The sequence below is a fragment of the Procambarus clarkii genome, chromosome 19 (genome assembly GCF_040958095.1).
Source record: "Procambarus clarkii isolate CNS0578487 chromosome 19, FALCON_Pclarkii_2.0, whole genome shotgun sequence".
Lineage (NCBI taxonomy): Eukaryota > Metazoa > Arthropoda > Malacostraca > Decapoda > Cambaridae > Procambarus > Procambarus clarkii.
In genome coordinates, this window is record NC_091168.1 from 26,039,776 (window position 1) to 26,056,595 (window position 16,820).

General features: G+C 43.2%; 1 protein-coding gene and 1 long non-coding RNA gene across 2 annotated transcripts in view; both read right to left on the minus strand.

Annotated features, from left to right (window-relative positions):
* Window positions 1-183, minus strand: part of LOC123757595 (E3 ubiquitin-protein ligase MARCHF5) — a 28,473-nt gene extending 28,290 nt beyond the window's left edge. The window contains exon 1 of the mRNA XM_045741374.2: window positions 23-183. Within this exon, the coding sequence (XP_045597330.1) occupies window positions 23-75 (53 nt within the window). The 5' untranslated portion in view covers window positions 76-183. The remainder of the gene's footprint in view (window positions 1-22) is intronic.
* Window positions 1-16,820, minus strand: part of LOC138366242 (uncharacterized) — a 137,605-nt gene that overhangs the window by 28,290 nt on the left and 92,495 nt on the right. The gene's annotated exons all lie outside the window — the stretch shown is intronic.

Here is a 16,820-nt window from a genome sequence, read left to right on the forward strand (position 1 = left end):
ATTCCAGGTCATTCCTGCTTACTTCTCCTCGTCATGACTGCTGCTAACGTCTGTCTGCTGGGGTTCATCTGCCATTTCGAGGGTCTCTGTGGGGTCGAGGCTTCATTTAAAAAGTCACAAATGCGTGGAGGTCATGAAGCACCTCCACTTCTGCAGGTTTATTTTGACTAAAGGGTAACCAGCCTACAGCACAACACGAAGATGATTTATATATCATATTTTGTATATATATAATATATATATGTACAAATCTATAATTCAAACAAATGGAATGGTATTTTGCAAGATACATAAAACGGGAATTTTTTAATTAATTGTATTTATATCTTAGGCTCGCAGAGGTCGCCGACATAACACAAATATTTCAGATAGAACGTCATAAATACTTTTATACTTTTGACTAATCATAATAAAAAATAAAAATAAATTCATTAATTAGAAATTATAAAACTATTCGTATATTTTTATCCATATGGAACATATTCAATAATGCGAGATGGGTAATTTAAGGCCAAGTATGGAATACATTTTAGTTGTTAAATCTACCTGGAAAAGATTATCAAGACAATTGGGTGGACCTTCGACAAGCCGCTGGCTTCCTGTCCTCATCGAGGCCACTGGGGCTAGTGGCTCTCAGGTAAATTAGGTAAAACACGCTATAATTGACACACTGTAGTTGGTAGTTGCTTCAGATGACTTTAATTAACAAATTTGGGAATACACAGCAATGTGCTGCTACCCTACTCTGTATGAAGGATTACAGAGTATAGATCGGAAACGAGCTAAGTTCATCTAAATATTCCCATCTCACAGGATGGTTAATCATATGTGGAATCAGGAGAGAGCATCATATGCGAGTCTACCCTACTGGCCTGCACTAGTAAACACTGGGTAGCGCACAAGAATATCTTCCAATATTCGCGAGTGTATGAAGTAGTTACAGAGCCCAAAGTCCCTCATACTATTTGGTCTGAAGTCACTGATAACAGGAGAATCACAGATATAATGTTGGAGAATATATCCCAGCTCTTGTTCACATAATTTACAATTGGAATATTCACCACTGGGGGCTTCATTAACTGCAACCACCTGCCACAGATATCGATACAGACCTCACAGCCTCATCCCTTACACAGAGCACATGATCTAATTGATGCTCGGGCCACCACCTCTAACTTTAGCAGCCTTTCTCTAGCTAGCTAAATATTAGATATGACGATAGAGTAAGGCTCCTTGACTATATACTCCCGTTGCTCCGTATGGAAGATTACTAAATTTGAACTACACTCAGTTGTACATAGAGGTAAAGCCACATCTCCCGGGGAGGATGGAATCACTTATGATACACTGCATTTGCTTTTTTCTAATACCAGGAAATCCTTTGTTGGAATTGTTTGACAATGTAACTGGGACCAACAGTTACAGTGTCATTACTGGGACCAATTCATGGACCAAGTCTCATTATTTCCATGGAGCCTAACCAGTAGGTACCTTCCACCGTATTTCCCTTACTAGTTTTTTTTGGCATTTGCAAAACTTTTGAGAGGATAGTTCTAAACCTCTGAACCTTCGTTAATGAAAGTCAGCATAACTCAAGATGCAATATTAAAACTCCAACCGAACTCAGAATATATCGAGTTGATGATGTATACAAAGGGGCCAACAACGACACTCTCCTGCACCGTGGGAGATCACCCCTCTCCAAATAAATTACTATTCTTTCCTTCCCATCCAAGAAGATGGTTAAAGATAACCCATGCTTCAACATGATGAAAAGTACAATGCCTTAAGCTAGACAGATGCTATGGTGAGAGAGCGCTCCCTCTCCCAGACTATATACAGTACACTGATGGTTCCCTACACTACTCCTCTGAGTTGCCGGAAGTACAATTGTTGAGATAACTAGAGATGGCTCCTATTCTGAGGGGGGGAACTCATGAAAATTACTGGGCCTTTTCTCTTCAGACAGAATTCTTTGCCATATTCCTTGAACACAAACGGGTATATGTCCATACTTGACACACTAATTGTACTTAAGTGACTCTATCATCCGTGACTGTACTCTGAACTCCTCAAGCACGGCACAGATATAATAACATATAATAAATGAGGGAGTCAGAGCTTGTCTCCTATCCCATATTGGCTTCCTCATGCTTGATAAAACTGATGAGTTAGCCGAAGAATGTGCTCTTAAAGTGAATGATGATTGCCACCTTGAATTGGATATGAGCAGCCCAAGGACAGCATTACTGTATACTGATAACTGCAACAACATTTATAGCAAACCTGTGCTTGAGCGGTAGTCTATACCGACTTCAAAATCATCCTGTGAAGCGGTAGTTTATTATGCACCCCATACTCATCCTATGCTTGAGTGGTAGTTTATAATAATAATTCATTGTGTCGGGGGACAGGAAGCCAGAGTGTATTGTTGCAACCCGTTCTCGCACTTGCTTATAGTCAATATTGGCTTATTTAATAAGTGCATATGTGACATACTAATTGATTGTAAATATTTTAGTTTACCTTGAAAAGCTTCATAGAAAACACCGACCTCACCTAACCTTATTAGTATGTTAAGATAAGCATCTTATTAATCATACACGGTAGACTTATATGGGTCCCCCCCCCCCCAAGGCCGAATTACTGACCCCGCCCAGGATACAACCCCACAACAAGCTGACTAACTCCTGAGTACCTGCTCACTGCTAGGTGATCAGAGGCATTAGGTGAAAGGTAATTTGCCCAACCATTTCTGTCCCGACCGGGATTCGAACCCGGAATTCCCGATTGTACGTCGAGAACGAACTAGACTGTACTTCCGGGACCCTTAATTGTGTACCTTAGTGGTAGTTTATAATAATTATAATAATAATTCATTGTGTCGGGGGACAGGAAGCCAGAGTGTATTCATACACGGTAGACTTATATGGAGGTTGGGGTGTGCCCCCATACTCACTCTCTGTAAGACAATTGGTTAGAAAGCCACAACAGTCCCTTAGCGGAGCAATTTGCATCGCACATCTTTTCGTAGTCATGAACCCAACAGCCATCCAGCGGGCGGTGGTGGAAAGTTACCCGTCATTTGCATGTACAACCTCCATTAAGAAGACATCGGATATTTGGCTAAGATTTCTGGAGGTACATCATGTTGTACCTGAAGATGGTTCTGGGAGTTCTTCAGCTCCCCCAAGCCTGGCCCGGGGTCAGGGGTTGACTTGCCAGAGCTTGTCTAACAGACTGTGACGTAGAGGCGGCCCATAGGCGACTACTGCAACCCGCTACCAACCGGCACGTCTTGCAAGAATTTAATTAATTTAGTTTATTTTTTAAGCACCCCAAACCCATCTTGTGGGCGGTAGTGGAAAGCCAGAATGATGATTGTCGATTGATTGGTGGAAAGGGTTAAAGAGGCACATAATGGGCTCAGGGACTGAACCCCACCATTCGTTTAGCTAAGCAAGTTATAATCTTGAGCTAATTACAAAATTTAATGCACATCGTCATATCAACAATGGGCTCGAGACCGACAAGTACAGTTTCTAAATTAAGCAACTGACATATGTGGAGAGCTAGTGTCACAATTTATATGTTTGTCCTGCACACCGCCCCCCCATCCAGTGGGCAGCGGTGGATAGGTTACAATCACTTAGTTACTACCTACAGTTAGCAAAGTGGGTATATTTGGCTAAGATTTCTGGTAGCAGATCATTTTGAATGAAATATGTACACATCTCTGGAATATTTGTTATAGAATTGTCTCCGAATTTACTTATCTTTTCGCACTTCATCACATAGTGACGGAGGGTGTGCGAATAATTTTGTTGACAGTTTACATTTGGTCAGGTCTACATCAGCAGATAATGAGAATTCCCAGAGATACTTGTAACTGAGTCTAAGCCGAGCAGTAGTAACATCTAGAAGTCTGCTGATTTTATTGGATGATCCATAGATGTGTGTCTCTTCTTGCATGATAGTATGATGATAGATGGAATTACTGGTGTCGATTTCACTTTGCCTCAGATCTACAAGATTTTGTTGAAGTTCTCGGTGTACTACTGCTCTCAGACTGCTTATTAACAATCCAAGGTTACACTCAATTTATCCTTTAAAGGCAGATTCTTTGGCTAACTCATTAGCTCTATCATGCATTCGGAGGCCAACATGAGATGGAGACCACATGAAATGGACTCTTGTTACCATCATTAATAATTTTGTTGTATTTGTGTCTAGCTTCAGACACGAGCATGTTACAGTTATGTCCTAAAGAGTTGAGAGCAATTAAGGATGATAAAGAGTAACTTACAATTAATGTATCAAGTTTGGAGACTGGTACACATTTCAGTACAAGGAGCAAGGCAAATAGTTCAGTCTGAAGGGTAGAGGCCCAGTTGTTTATACGGACTCCCCACTCAAAATATAAGCCATCGCCCATTGTCAGGACAACTGTACTTCCAGCTGCACCCATGGGGCGGTGTAGGGAACCATCAGTGTATATGATTTGAGAGAGAGAATGCTCTATTTTACAGAACATCAATATAGCTTAAGGCGTTCAGCTTTCTTTCAAGACGAAGCTTGGGCTGATCTCTAATTTGCTTCTTGGGTGAAAGGGGAGGGATTAAAATTGGAAAGGAAGTAATCTCCCACGGTGCAGCAAAGTGCCGTTGTTGTCTCTCTTGGTACAAACTATAAATCTGATACATCCTGAGTTCAGTTCCAGTTTTAGTTACCCATTTGGAACAATGTTGACCTTCAATAAAGAAATTCTGGAGGGCTTCTGTGCAAGGGTTAGGATGAGCTAGCTTAGGCATTTTTATACCAATTTGACAGTTAATTTCAGTAACATACTCAACAACACACGGAATATTAATTAGGTTCCTTTCTCATGTTAAGTATCTTTGTGGTACGAGTCTTCATTCCCCGTGAATCTGTACCCCATTTTCAACTCTGGATTTTACCCTTTACATACAGTTTGCTGCTTCTAACGAATTGATTGATATAAAAGGCCAGGTTGAGTTTTAATCATGCAAGTGGTGTTCGTGATGATCCCCACCCCCCCACTCCAGAAGTGGATCGCTGAGAACAAGAAAATGCTATTTCATTATTACTGGCCATTTAAAAAATATCAATAATTAACACGAACACACACACACACACACAAAAACAATCCTAATAATTGGATAGAGAGCCGGAGCTGGGCTGTGTGCCAGGGAGAAGCGGACAGCGCCCCATAAAGTGGCCATCCAGGGCACATGGACGCTGGAGCTCCCGTGGCGAAAAACGCGCTAAACAAAGGGCTCCGGAGGACTCTGGCGACAGGACTCCATAAATACCGGTGCTGCTCCTCACCTTGTGGTGTTTACCACACTCTCAACACCTCAGTTTCCTCTACTTTCACTTTTCCTTCATAGCTGCAGGCAGCCTATTGCTGATCCGTCCCTTTGTTGCAATGTATACATATGAAGGGATGAAAGTAGTATGTAGGTGCTGGTCGACAATTGCAGAGCGCATATATTATCTGTAATGCCCTTTTATACGAGAAGTTAAACTTATAATGCTCAATAATTTAGCCAAATTTATTAAATTGTAGCTTTTCTCGACCATTGTTGTACTGTATGCAAGTACAGTTAAACTTATAATGTTATATATATAATGTTAACATTATAAGTTAAACTTATAATGCTCAATAATTTAGCCAAATTTATTAAATTGTAGCTTTTCTCGACCATTGTTGTACTGTATGCAAGTCTATTCGTCAAAATTGTTACTTTCTTCCGATATAAAGAACATCAATGAGATGATCAAGTTACATAGAAAACGTTAATGGGTGACTAAAAGTTTTTTATTGAGGTACTTCAATATATGACCACGTATAATATTTAATTTTTCTAAGGGGTTGGACCATAGCTTATAGTTTAGTAAATATACATATATTTTAACCGCTTTAGTTCTAGATTAATATATATATGGGAGTACCCAGTTTAATTAGATTATAATGGATCCAATTTAATTAGAATATGTAGACCCAATTTAGTTGAATTTGTTAATTTATGTATGAATACCTTGCATAGTACCCTGTTGTTTGTTGTTTTAGATTTAGGTACTAGGAACTAAAATGTTTATATAGCACGGGTTATAGTGCGCCCGTAGCATAGTACCCATCCTGTGAACAGCAACGGGAAGGTTACAGTGGCATATATAAACTCAAGACCCCCATATATACCCATCTAGTGGGTGGGTTAATTACAATGTCGTTTGGGCTAAATAAGAAGCTTTAGCAATCCCGCCTCAGAGCAGTGCCTGCCCCCCATGCAGGAGACTTCCTCCTAGCGGTACCCATGTTGGTAATGGGCACTCGTCTAGATCCAGAATCCCTTCGTGTAGCAGTGGCCCTCCGCCTTGGTGCCCCAATTCACACTGAATACAAGTGTATTTGCAACATGGTGGAAGCAGACCAATACGGACTGCATGGGTTGCATTGCGGAAGCACAAAGGGCTAGCATGCAAGACACAACGAGGTCAATGACATCATCAAGAGAAGCCTCGTCTCAGCTCAGTGCCCAGCGGAGAGAGAACCTCGCATCCTAGGGGACCAAAACCAGGATTTCCCCGCACTTCGCATGTGTATGGGGCAAGTAACAAAGTCAGTAGACTATCAGATTTTGTCACAGCTCGTATAAGACTTGGCTACAAGTATCTCTGGCAGTTCGGCTTGTATAGGGATCTAGATGCAGTAAAGTGTAAAATGTGTGGACAAAGACAGGGACACACACTCGAACACTATATCTTGGATTGTAGTAAAATTGAGCCATTTAGAGATAAATCTAAGCTCACTCTGTATGATATGGCAACCTAACTTATTACTATGGATAAATTACCTGAAATCCTTGCACTGTACCCACATTTCGCTTCCAGTAGATGAACGACATATGAGATTCAGAAACAAGTAGTGTATTGTGAGGACTAATAATAAACAGAAGCTCCCCTATGACTCTGTAATATCCCCATTGGTCAAACTATTATGTATTAACGATAAGACCTTCCATTAATGTATGATGACTTACTGTAAATATGTAGCTCTTGTAATAGCACTTTCTCTGTAACTAGCTGACATTGTATCTATAAGGTGTGAAGGATTGAAGAAATTGTTTATGTAATAATCTAAGATGAGGTCTGATAAAGACCTTTTGTGCCCTCTGTAATGCTTTTGCGCTACCGCTCACAGGATGAGTATGGGGTGCACAATAAACTAGCCGCCTTCGGCGGCAACAATCAATCGCCCTGATGGCATCACCATATACTCGTGGAAGGAGGGTAGACAGTTGGTGTGGGACTACACATGTGTATCCACCCTGGCTGACACCTATGTACACTTCGGAGCTGATCAAGCAGATGGGGCGGCCAACCACGGGGAAACAGCAAAATCACTCAAATACAGGCGATTGGAAGGTCGATACACCTTTGTTGTATGGGGCCTCGTAGCCTGGTGGACAAATGGACAAAGTTTCTTTCACCCTAAATGCCCCTGTTACCTAGCAGTAAATAGGTACCTGGGAGTTAGTCAGCTGTCACGGGTTGCTTCCTGGGGGTGGAGGCCTGGTCGAGGACCGGGCCGCGGGGACACTAAAACCCCGAAATCAAGATAACCTCAAGATTGTTCCCATAGCGTCTGAGACGCATGCCCCCTGGGGCAAGAGTGCCTTGGGATTTCTCAAGGAATTCGGCTCCAAGCTCATTGACGTCACCAGAGACCCAAGAGCTGGCAGTTTTTTGTTTCAACGCCTCAGTGTGGCCATCCAGAGGGGAAACGCCTGCTGCATCCTCAGTTCCTGTCCGGAAGCAGAGGAGCTTCAAGAGATCCATAACCTTTAAGCATTCTTTGTGTCAACCAATGTATATCTTGTAACCTTTACATATTTAATAAAGCAAACAAAAAATCAAAAGGAAGGGGTGGTAGGAGAAAGGCACACAGAAACTGTATTGGAGGGGACCTAAACATTCCCTCTAATGCGTTATGTGTGGTTTCCTCCGAGGCTATAGGTCCCCCTTCTTCCAGCCAGAGATGGTACTCCCTTCCCTATATTATATATATATATATATATATATATATATATATATATATATATATATATATATATATATATATATATATATATATATATATATATATATATGTTGTACCTAGTAGCCAGAACGTCGTACTCGGCCTACTATGCAAGGCCCGATTTGCCTAATAAGCCAAGTTTTCCTGAATTAATATATTTTCTCTAAATTTTTTCTTATGAAATGATAAAGCTACCCATTTCATTATGTATGAGGTCAATTTTTTTTTATTGGAGTTAAAATTAACGTAGATATATGACCGAACCTAACCAACCCTACCTAACCTAACCTAACCTATCTTTATAGGTTAGGTTAGGTAGCCGAAAATGTTAGGTTAGGTTAGGTAGGTTAGGTAGTCGAAAAAGAATTAATTCATGAAAACTTGGCTTATTAGGCAAATCGGGCCTTGCATAGTAGGCTGACAAGTGCGTTCTGGCTACTAGGTACGACATATATATATATATATATATATATATATATATATATATATATATATATATATATATAATGTATATATGAAGGGTCCCTGTAGTACAGCCGGGTTCCTTTTCGACGCTTACGGGCTATTCATGCCCATGCCACTTCTTGGGTGGCTTAATCTTCTTCATCAGTCAATCAATCAGTTCTAGACGCACAACCGAGAATTCCGGTATCGAATCCCGGGCGGGACACAAATGGTTGGGCATACATTTCCTTTCATCTAATGCATCTGTTCACCTAGCAGTAAGCAGACTGGTACTCAGGAGTTAGTCAGCTTGTTGCGTGGGGGTTACAGCCTGGGCGGGGTCAGTAATTTAGTCTTAGGGGTGGGGGGGAGCTAAAATGACTACACTCTGGCTTCCTGTCCCGCCCTCACAATGAACTATATATGTATGCTTTAGGCTTGCATCGAGGTCCTCCCATGGTTAAACTACTGACCCTCTCCAGCATACAACCCGTCCTATATTTACTGCTAGGTGAACAGCGGCAGCAGGTGATAGCCCGCCAAACACACACCGAAACTACGACGTTGGTACAACGTTCGAACAAGTTTTAACACCTCCTAACCAGTTATAACAACCAATATAGCAAGTTGTAACAACGTTCTAATACGTCATAAACACGTTAAGCCAAGATGTAACAACTTTATTACAAGTTGTAACAAGCGGAAAATGGAGACAGTTTCGGTGTGTGTTTCCAGGGAGGAAAGGTGGCCAAGCATCTCTGTCTCGCCCTGGAATCAAACCCGGAAACCCCGATTGTGAGTAGAGAAGGAAGCCAACAGTATTTTAAATATTCTATAACGAAGGCTATAGATATGCACAGTTTTTTCCGCATATTATTAAGAATTTTGGTAGTGGACACACCGCCATAGTGACAGTATTGGGCAGCGCCACTCATCCTGTGAGTGGACACACCGCCATAGTGACAGTATTGGGCAGCGCCACTCATCCTGTGAGTGGACACACCGCCATAGTGACAGTATTGGGCAGCGCCACTCATCCTGTGAGTGGACACACCGCCATAGTGACAGTATTGGGCAGCGCCACTCATCCTGTGAGTGGACACACCGCCATAGTGACAGTATTGGGCAGCGCCACTCATCCTGTGAGTGGACACACCGCCATAGTGACAGTATTGGGCAGCGCCACTCATCCTGTGAGTGGACACACCGCCATAGTGACAGTATTGGGCAGCGCCTCTCATCCTGTGAGTGGACACACCGCCATAGTGACAGTATTGGGCAGCGCCACTCATCCTGTGAGTGGACACACCGCCATAGTGACAGTATTGGGCAGCGCCTCTCATCCTGTGAGTGGACACACCGCCATAGTGACAGTATTGGGCAGCGTCACTCATCCTGTGAGTGGACACACCGCCATAGTGACAGTATTGGGCAGCGCCACTCATCCTGTGAGTGGACACACCGCCATAGTGACAGTATTGGGCAGCGCCACTCATCCTGTGAGTGGACACACCGCCATAGTGACAGTATTGGGCAGCGCCACTCATCCTGTGAGTGGACACACCGCCATAGTGACAGTATTGGGCAGCGCCACTCATCCTGTGAGTGGACACACCGCCATAGTGACAGTATTGGGCAGCGACACTCATCTTGTGAGTGAACACACCGCCATAGTGACAGTATTGGGGAGCGACACTCATCCTGTGAGTGGACACACCGCCATAGTGACAGTATTGGGGAGCGTCACTCATCCTGTGAGTGAACACACCGCCATAGTGACAGTATTGGGCAGCGCCACTCATCCTGTGAGTGAACACACCGCCATAGTGACAGTATTGGGCAGCGTCACTCATCCTGTGTGTGAACACACCGCCATAGTGACAGTATTGGTCAGCGTCACTCATCCTGTGAGTGGACACACCGCCATAGTGACAGTATTGGGCAGCGACACTCATCTTGTGAGTGAATATACCACCATGGAGACAGTATTGAGCAACGTCACTCATCCTGTGAGTGAACATACCGCCATATAGGGATAATAATAGTCAGCCTTACTCTCCCTGTGAGTGAGCATACTGGTATAGTGACAGTAGCGGGCAGACTCACTCATTCTGTGGGTAAACATACCCCCATAGCAGTATGTAGAAGAGCAAACAGGAGATGCCCTTTTACCAATAAGGTTATAAACCCATGGAACGGCCTACCCGCTGAAACCGTGAATGCCAAGACATTGCTAAATCCACCTCGATAAAATCATCAGAACAAATGAGAGTAACCTTTGACAAGCCGCAGGATTCCTGTCCTCGTCGAGGCCACTAGAGAGATAATGGCCATCAGGTAAAAACAGGTCTTTACAATACCCCCGAAGTAACGAGAACACCTACACTTATACCTAAGCAAGTTTTTTTTCAGGGGTATTCCTGCGCGGGCCCCTAAGCCTCTGGCTGGCAGACGTAAGTGTTGCTTGTTTCTGTTTTACTTGGGCGGAGTGTGAGTATTTATGACTCGTATGGTCGCTTCAGTAAGATTTTGTCCCATGTGTTTAACAACTTCTGTTCTGTTGAATCTTAGTTGAAATCTTAATGCACTGTGTTAGAGGATAATGTTCCAGTGGTCTGTCGGGCATTCCTCCACAGTGTTGACACCACACTGTGTTAAACACTACCCTTCACAAGATGGGTATGGGGTGCATAATAAATGAACTAAACTAACTAACTCACAAGTCACTATACAAGGCACTTTACATCTATAGTGAGTCACACAGTTACTAGTCTTGCTGCACACCCACCCAACTGGGCGGCAGCTTTACAGTCATGTGCTGCACACCCACCCAACTGGGCGGCAGCTTTACAGTCATGTGCTCCACACCTACCCAACTGGGCGGCAGCTTTACAGTCATGTGCTCCACACCCACCCAACTGGGCGGCAGCTTTACAGTCATGTGCTCCACACCCACCCAACTGGGCGGCAGCTTTACAGTCATGTGCTCCACACCCACCCAACTGGGCGGCAGCTTTACAGTCATGTGCTCCACACCTACCCAACTGGGCGGCAGCTTTACAGTCATGTGCTCCACACCCACCCAACTGGGCGGCAGCTTTACAGTCATGTGCTCCACACCTACCCAACTGGGCGGCAGCTTTACAGTCATGTGCTCCACACCCACCCAACTGGGCGACAGCTGTACAGTCATGTGCATGCATTACCTACAGTAAGCAAATTTTAGATACTTCGCTTAGATTTCGGGCAGCACATCATTATGAATGAAGTACTTACACATTTCTTGGACACTATTGATGGTGTTATCTCTAAATTCCGCAATTTTTTCACATTCCATTATATAATGACGCAAAGTATGCGAATAGTTCTAGAGTTTACATTTAGTCAAATCTACATCAGCAGATGTTACAAACTCCCAGAGGTACTTGTGGCTTTGCAAGAATGTAAAAATACCAGTCTTATATAATCTCACCAACCCATTGTACCTCCATGTAAATTAAATTATTATTATTATTATTATTATTATTATTATTATTATTCAGTGATCTAGAGATCAGTGGCAACCTTCGGCCCCACTACCATGTTGCCGACTCACTCCATATAACATTTAATTTCACCTAAGCTGCGCTGTTTAATACTTCAAATATACCCACATTTGAATTATTTGAAAATTAAACAGCAAAATCATAACTATTTTAATTAAATGTTCGTAAGTATTATCATATACAAGAGAATATAAGAGAGAAGGCGTGAGGCAGCCACGTGAGGCCAAGAGCCAGCAAGAGCGCCAAGCGCATCACCGGCGCCTTATGGCTCCCTGTCCAGAATTGGGCAGTTAAGAGACAGTGGAGAGCTCATCTTCACGTCAAATGTCACAGGGATGCTGGGATGCGTGCATCTCCCGTCTTGTGCGTGCCTATGTGCGTACAGCTGGAGGCCCGGAGAGAGACAAACATGACTATAGGTGAGAGGGAGATATAAACACGATACATTCTTCTGCTGTTAAAACCACGATTCTTATTCCCAAAGTATTTTTGTAACTATCTAAATAAGAATGATGATATTATTGTACTGCGAGATATCTAATAGGTGAGTGATGTCCAGTCTTAGCAACGCATCGGCAGGTCGACAGGTTGATCTCTATGTCGGCTCCAGATTGGTCTTCGCGCGTAAATTTTGCCTCAGTTTTGCTGTACTAAGAACCTATGTCATGCTTTTATTATTATGAAACAATGATGCTAGTCTCTGTGTTATTACAATAATGAATTATGTATTAATCCGTCTCATCGCTTATAGAAGTAAACGCTAAATTTAATATGCGCGAAAACCTGAAGGTAGCGCTCCACGGGTATCTTACGGTTACTGAACCTGCAAGATAAGGCCATTCGTGCTCGTAAGGGCGACTTCTGACTTACATACACGGGAAATAGAGTGCTTGTGCGTAAATGAACCTGTGACCTCAAAAACACAGGCGATACACATCACTGACTTTTTCAGGGCGCTTTTTCAACAGGGCGTGATAAGGGCGAGTGTTGCCCTGACGCCGCGTCACGCGTGCCTCCATTGGCGAGAAGGTTCTAAGACCTGAGAAAAGTATGTAGCCTTCTACGTCATCACTACTCTATAGCTACACTTACTGTATCTCAACTCAACTTAACCTAACCCAACATAATAAAAACCATCTTAAGTTAAATTCACCAAATTAAATAACCTAAGCTAAAGTAAATATAAGATGCAAATTCGTGTTTTATATATGGTGTGACGTCAACGTGACGTCACACTGTTCACGCCGGTACAGGTTTTAGATCCTACTTGATTGGCTCCAAGCACATACCTCCTTCCATATATTTCACTATAGTAATGTTATTACTTCATACTAGTCATTCTCATGCTTGCTGGCACAAAGTGGGTTAATTAGCATGAACTAGGGTGTAAAAATAGTTCCATATACCACAGTATCACTCACAAAAGGTGCTGGAGGTGGGAATGGTCGCTGGAAGAGGGTGACGGCACTCTTCCTCCCTATCTTATGTTCGTCTGTTTACAAAATTGCCGTCAGTGTAAATGGAAATGTGCTGGAGATGCATAAAATATGTAAAAGAGAAGGGTGCTAATGAGCAATACCCAGGAAAATGTTTGTTAATTGTGCCTGCTAATTAGGAGGCTGTTCAATACCGTTCTGTCTTATAGAGGAGGGGAGCCTCCCCCCCTCTCCCTCTGGCCCCAGGCCCACCAGGGGGGGAGAAATACCCTCCTTCCTTCCTCGCTCCCTCTCTCTCTCTCTCCTCTCCCTCTCCCTTGCTCCATCTCCCCCTTCAGTCCTCTGCGCTTTACAGTACATATAATGCTATTATTCTTTGTGGTGTGTGAAGATCAGCTTGTATTATATGATCTTTATTGCGTATTTTGTATTAGTATTGGACTATTAAATCACGAAGGAATATTAAATCAAAATCGAGGCCCCCCAAGAAGCCTCCTAAAGATGCTCGCTTGCTCCTTATTCTTTCTACAAGTCTCTCTACACATATTCTTATTACTGCAACGTATGTTTAAATAGATGTGCTTTTCGTGCATATTTTGATACATTGCAATATTGAACTGATACCTGTTAACTCACGTGTTCATTCTATCTACGTGGCCAATTCCGCATAGAATTTTGTATGTCGTTATCATGTCCTCCCTGTTCCCTTATTCGATCAATGTGTCCAGTTCCCTGTTGTCACAGCTCAGTCCCCTCTGTTTAGAATGGAATATTCCTGTATATACGGTATAACTTTGTACTATTTCTAGATTTATTTATTTATGGAAAGAGATTGATGCGGAAACAGCATACGCAAGAGTGGGTTTAAGATGGTATATAGTGCATTACTTATCTATATGTGCTGCAAGGTGAGCTTCGGCTCCTGGGCCCCATCTTTCAGTCACCATTCGCTTATTGCAATAGCTCATGACCGCCTTGCATGTTATAATACCTGGTCATGAAACTATAGAAAGATACGTAGGCACTACTCTGGGAATAGTCACCCCCAGAATAATAATTATTAATTATTTATATTATTATAATAATTATTATAATAATAATTATTGTATTTCATAATTATCACTCTTCTGCTTGGTCTTGAAGGAAGCGGGCCTCGGGTGAAAGAGGGCTGTGACGATCTCTGTCAGGAACCCGTAGGTGCGGGACCGGGACGTCCACCTCCTGGGGCTCGTGCGGCCCTCAGGGTCTGCTTTAGGAGGCTGGGGTCGTTCTTGCCCTTGCTGGGGTGGTTCTTCTCCGGCCCCGACCACGGCGGTCTCCGGGTACTGAGTCCCTGTGTGCCTTCTTTCACCAACTTCGAGGTCAACTCCGGAGCTTACAGTTCCTGCGACGGCGTTGGAACCAATCGTATTGGCGTTTGTCTTTCCATTGAAGACTTTCGTCGCCGTGGAGAGAGGGGGGGGGGGACCTGCTGCTTGGGTAACAGCTTCTCCTTCGTATAAACTACCCTGGCTTTGCGCCCTGGAGAGGCCACTCCAGACCGACAACCAGAGCGCAACTCCAAAGTCTCCTGAGACTGATGGATGACTACTAGGGGAAGACATCATAATTCAAGATTACATTTACCTAGGCCTATAAGGATGAGCGAATGATATGGTATTTGGCAGAAATTGTAAACCTCGTAGTGAAAACACTCGGAATTATTCCATCATTTCTCAACCCCTCCTCATAAACCATTTACTGTAACAACTCTTATTATGAAAAACAAAATATTGCTGCCTCCTCTGACAAACTGAAATATGATAATGTAGTTCATAAATATCAACGTAACTCTGAAGACTGTGCACTCCGCAGCAGCATAATAATGTCCAGCACACTGGACATACTACTGAACACTCTGAGGTACGCATCTCACACTTCATTTACAGGAAGGAGATATAAAACAACACTCATTAATCAAATAAAACACATCATAGGCACCAGTGACCGTAGGAGGCTACACACACCTGAGGACACCTTTACTCACGAGCTTGTCCCATCGATAAACATGCAAATGAATTTGACATCTTGTCAAATTCTATTGGAAGAGATCCAATAGGTTCTCTGCTTCACCTGACCTGAAGCTTGACAGCCACAACAGGCTCATCGCCAGAGATATCCTGATTAATACCTAAAATAATCGACAGATACAATGACAATAGAATGCTAGACCAGCAAAGCACTATAAGAACATCAGAAGAGTATGTAGGCCAGATGCTTCGTGCTAGCCTCACCCACCACACATGAACCATGTTGGGGTGTCACTGCCCAGTCTGGGTCGGCCCAAGTGAATGCTTTAAGAAATATTGGTATTTATAGAGACCACCCCCATGCTATTTTTATGCAGTCATGTCTAAAATATTGGTTGTGTTTCCCATGGAGTTCCTTACCTAAGGGAGGAGCCGGGGGAACCTGGTTGGAAGAAGGAGGTGAGGAAGAGAAGAGGACGAAGAGAGGGAGGAAGGGGGTGACCAATGGGAGGGGGGAAGGAGGGATGGGGTGAAGAGGGAAGAGGAGTGGAAAGAGGAGGGGGGGGGGAAGATCCAGGTGAAGCCGCGTACCCCTTCTACTAATATTATCTTGGGGTTATCTTGAGTTGATTTCGGGGGTTTTAGTGTCCCCGCGGCCCGGTCCTCGACCAGGCCTCTACTCCCCAGGAAGCAGCCCGTGACAGCTGACTAATTCCTAGGTATCTATTTACTGCTAGATAACAGGGGCACAGGGTGAAAGAAACTCTGCCTATCGTTTCTCGCCGGCGCCCGGGATCGAATCCGGGACCACAGGATCAGGTGTCCAGCGTGCTGTGCGCTCGGCCGACCGGCTCCAAGGAGGGAATTGATGTCTGGCACACAGTGTAACGGATCAAATCAAATATTGTTAAACATTATTATTATTAACATCTTTATTAACAAAATTAATTACAATTTTGCCTAATCTGAGGATTTTGATAGTCTTATTAAAGTGAGGATAATTCACTGTCACGCAGGACAGAGGGTCATACATAAGACAATAGGTCTAAACTGTAGGCTGAAGCACATATTGTTAAACATGCACAAGGAAAGGCGCCTTGGGTCACTTCTGTCCTAGCCTGTCTCAGGTAGACGTCTCTGTCTGTCTAACCCTCTGAGTTATCTATCTGACTTGTGTCCACTGAGCCTTATATACAATTTTTAAGACATTTTACGTTTTCAATATTCTCCAAAACACAATCGAGATGTTAACATCCCTAATTTTAACTGGCATTTCTAGACC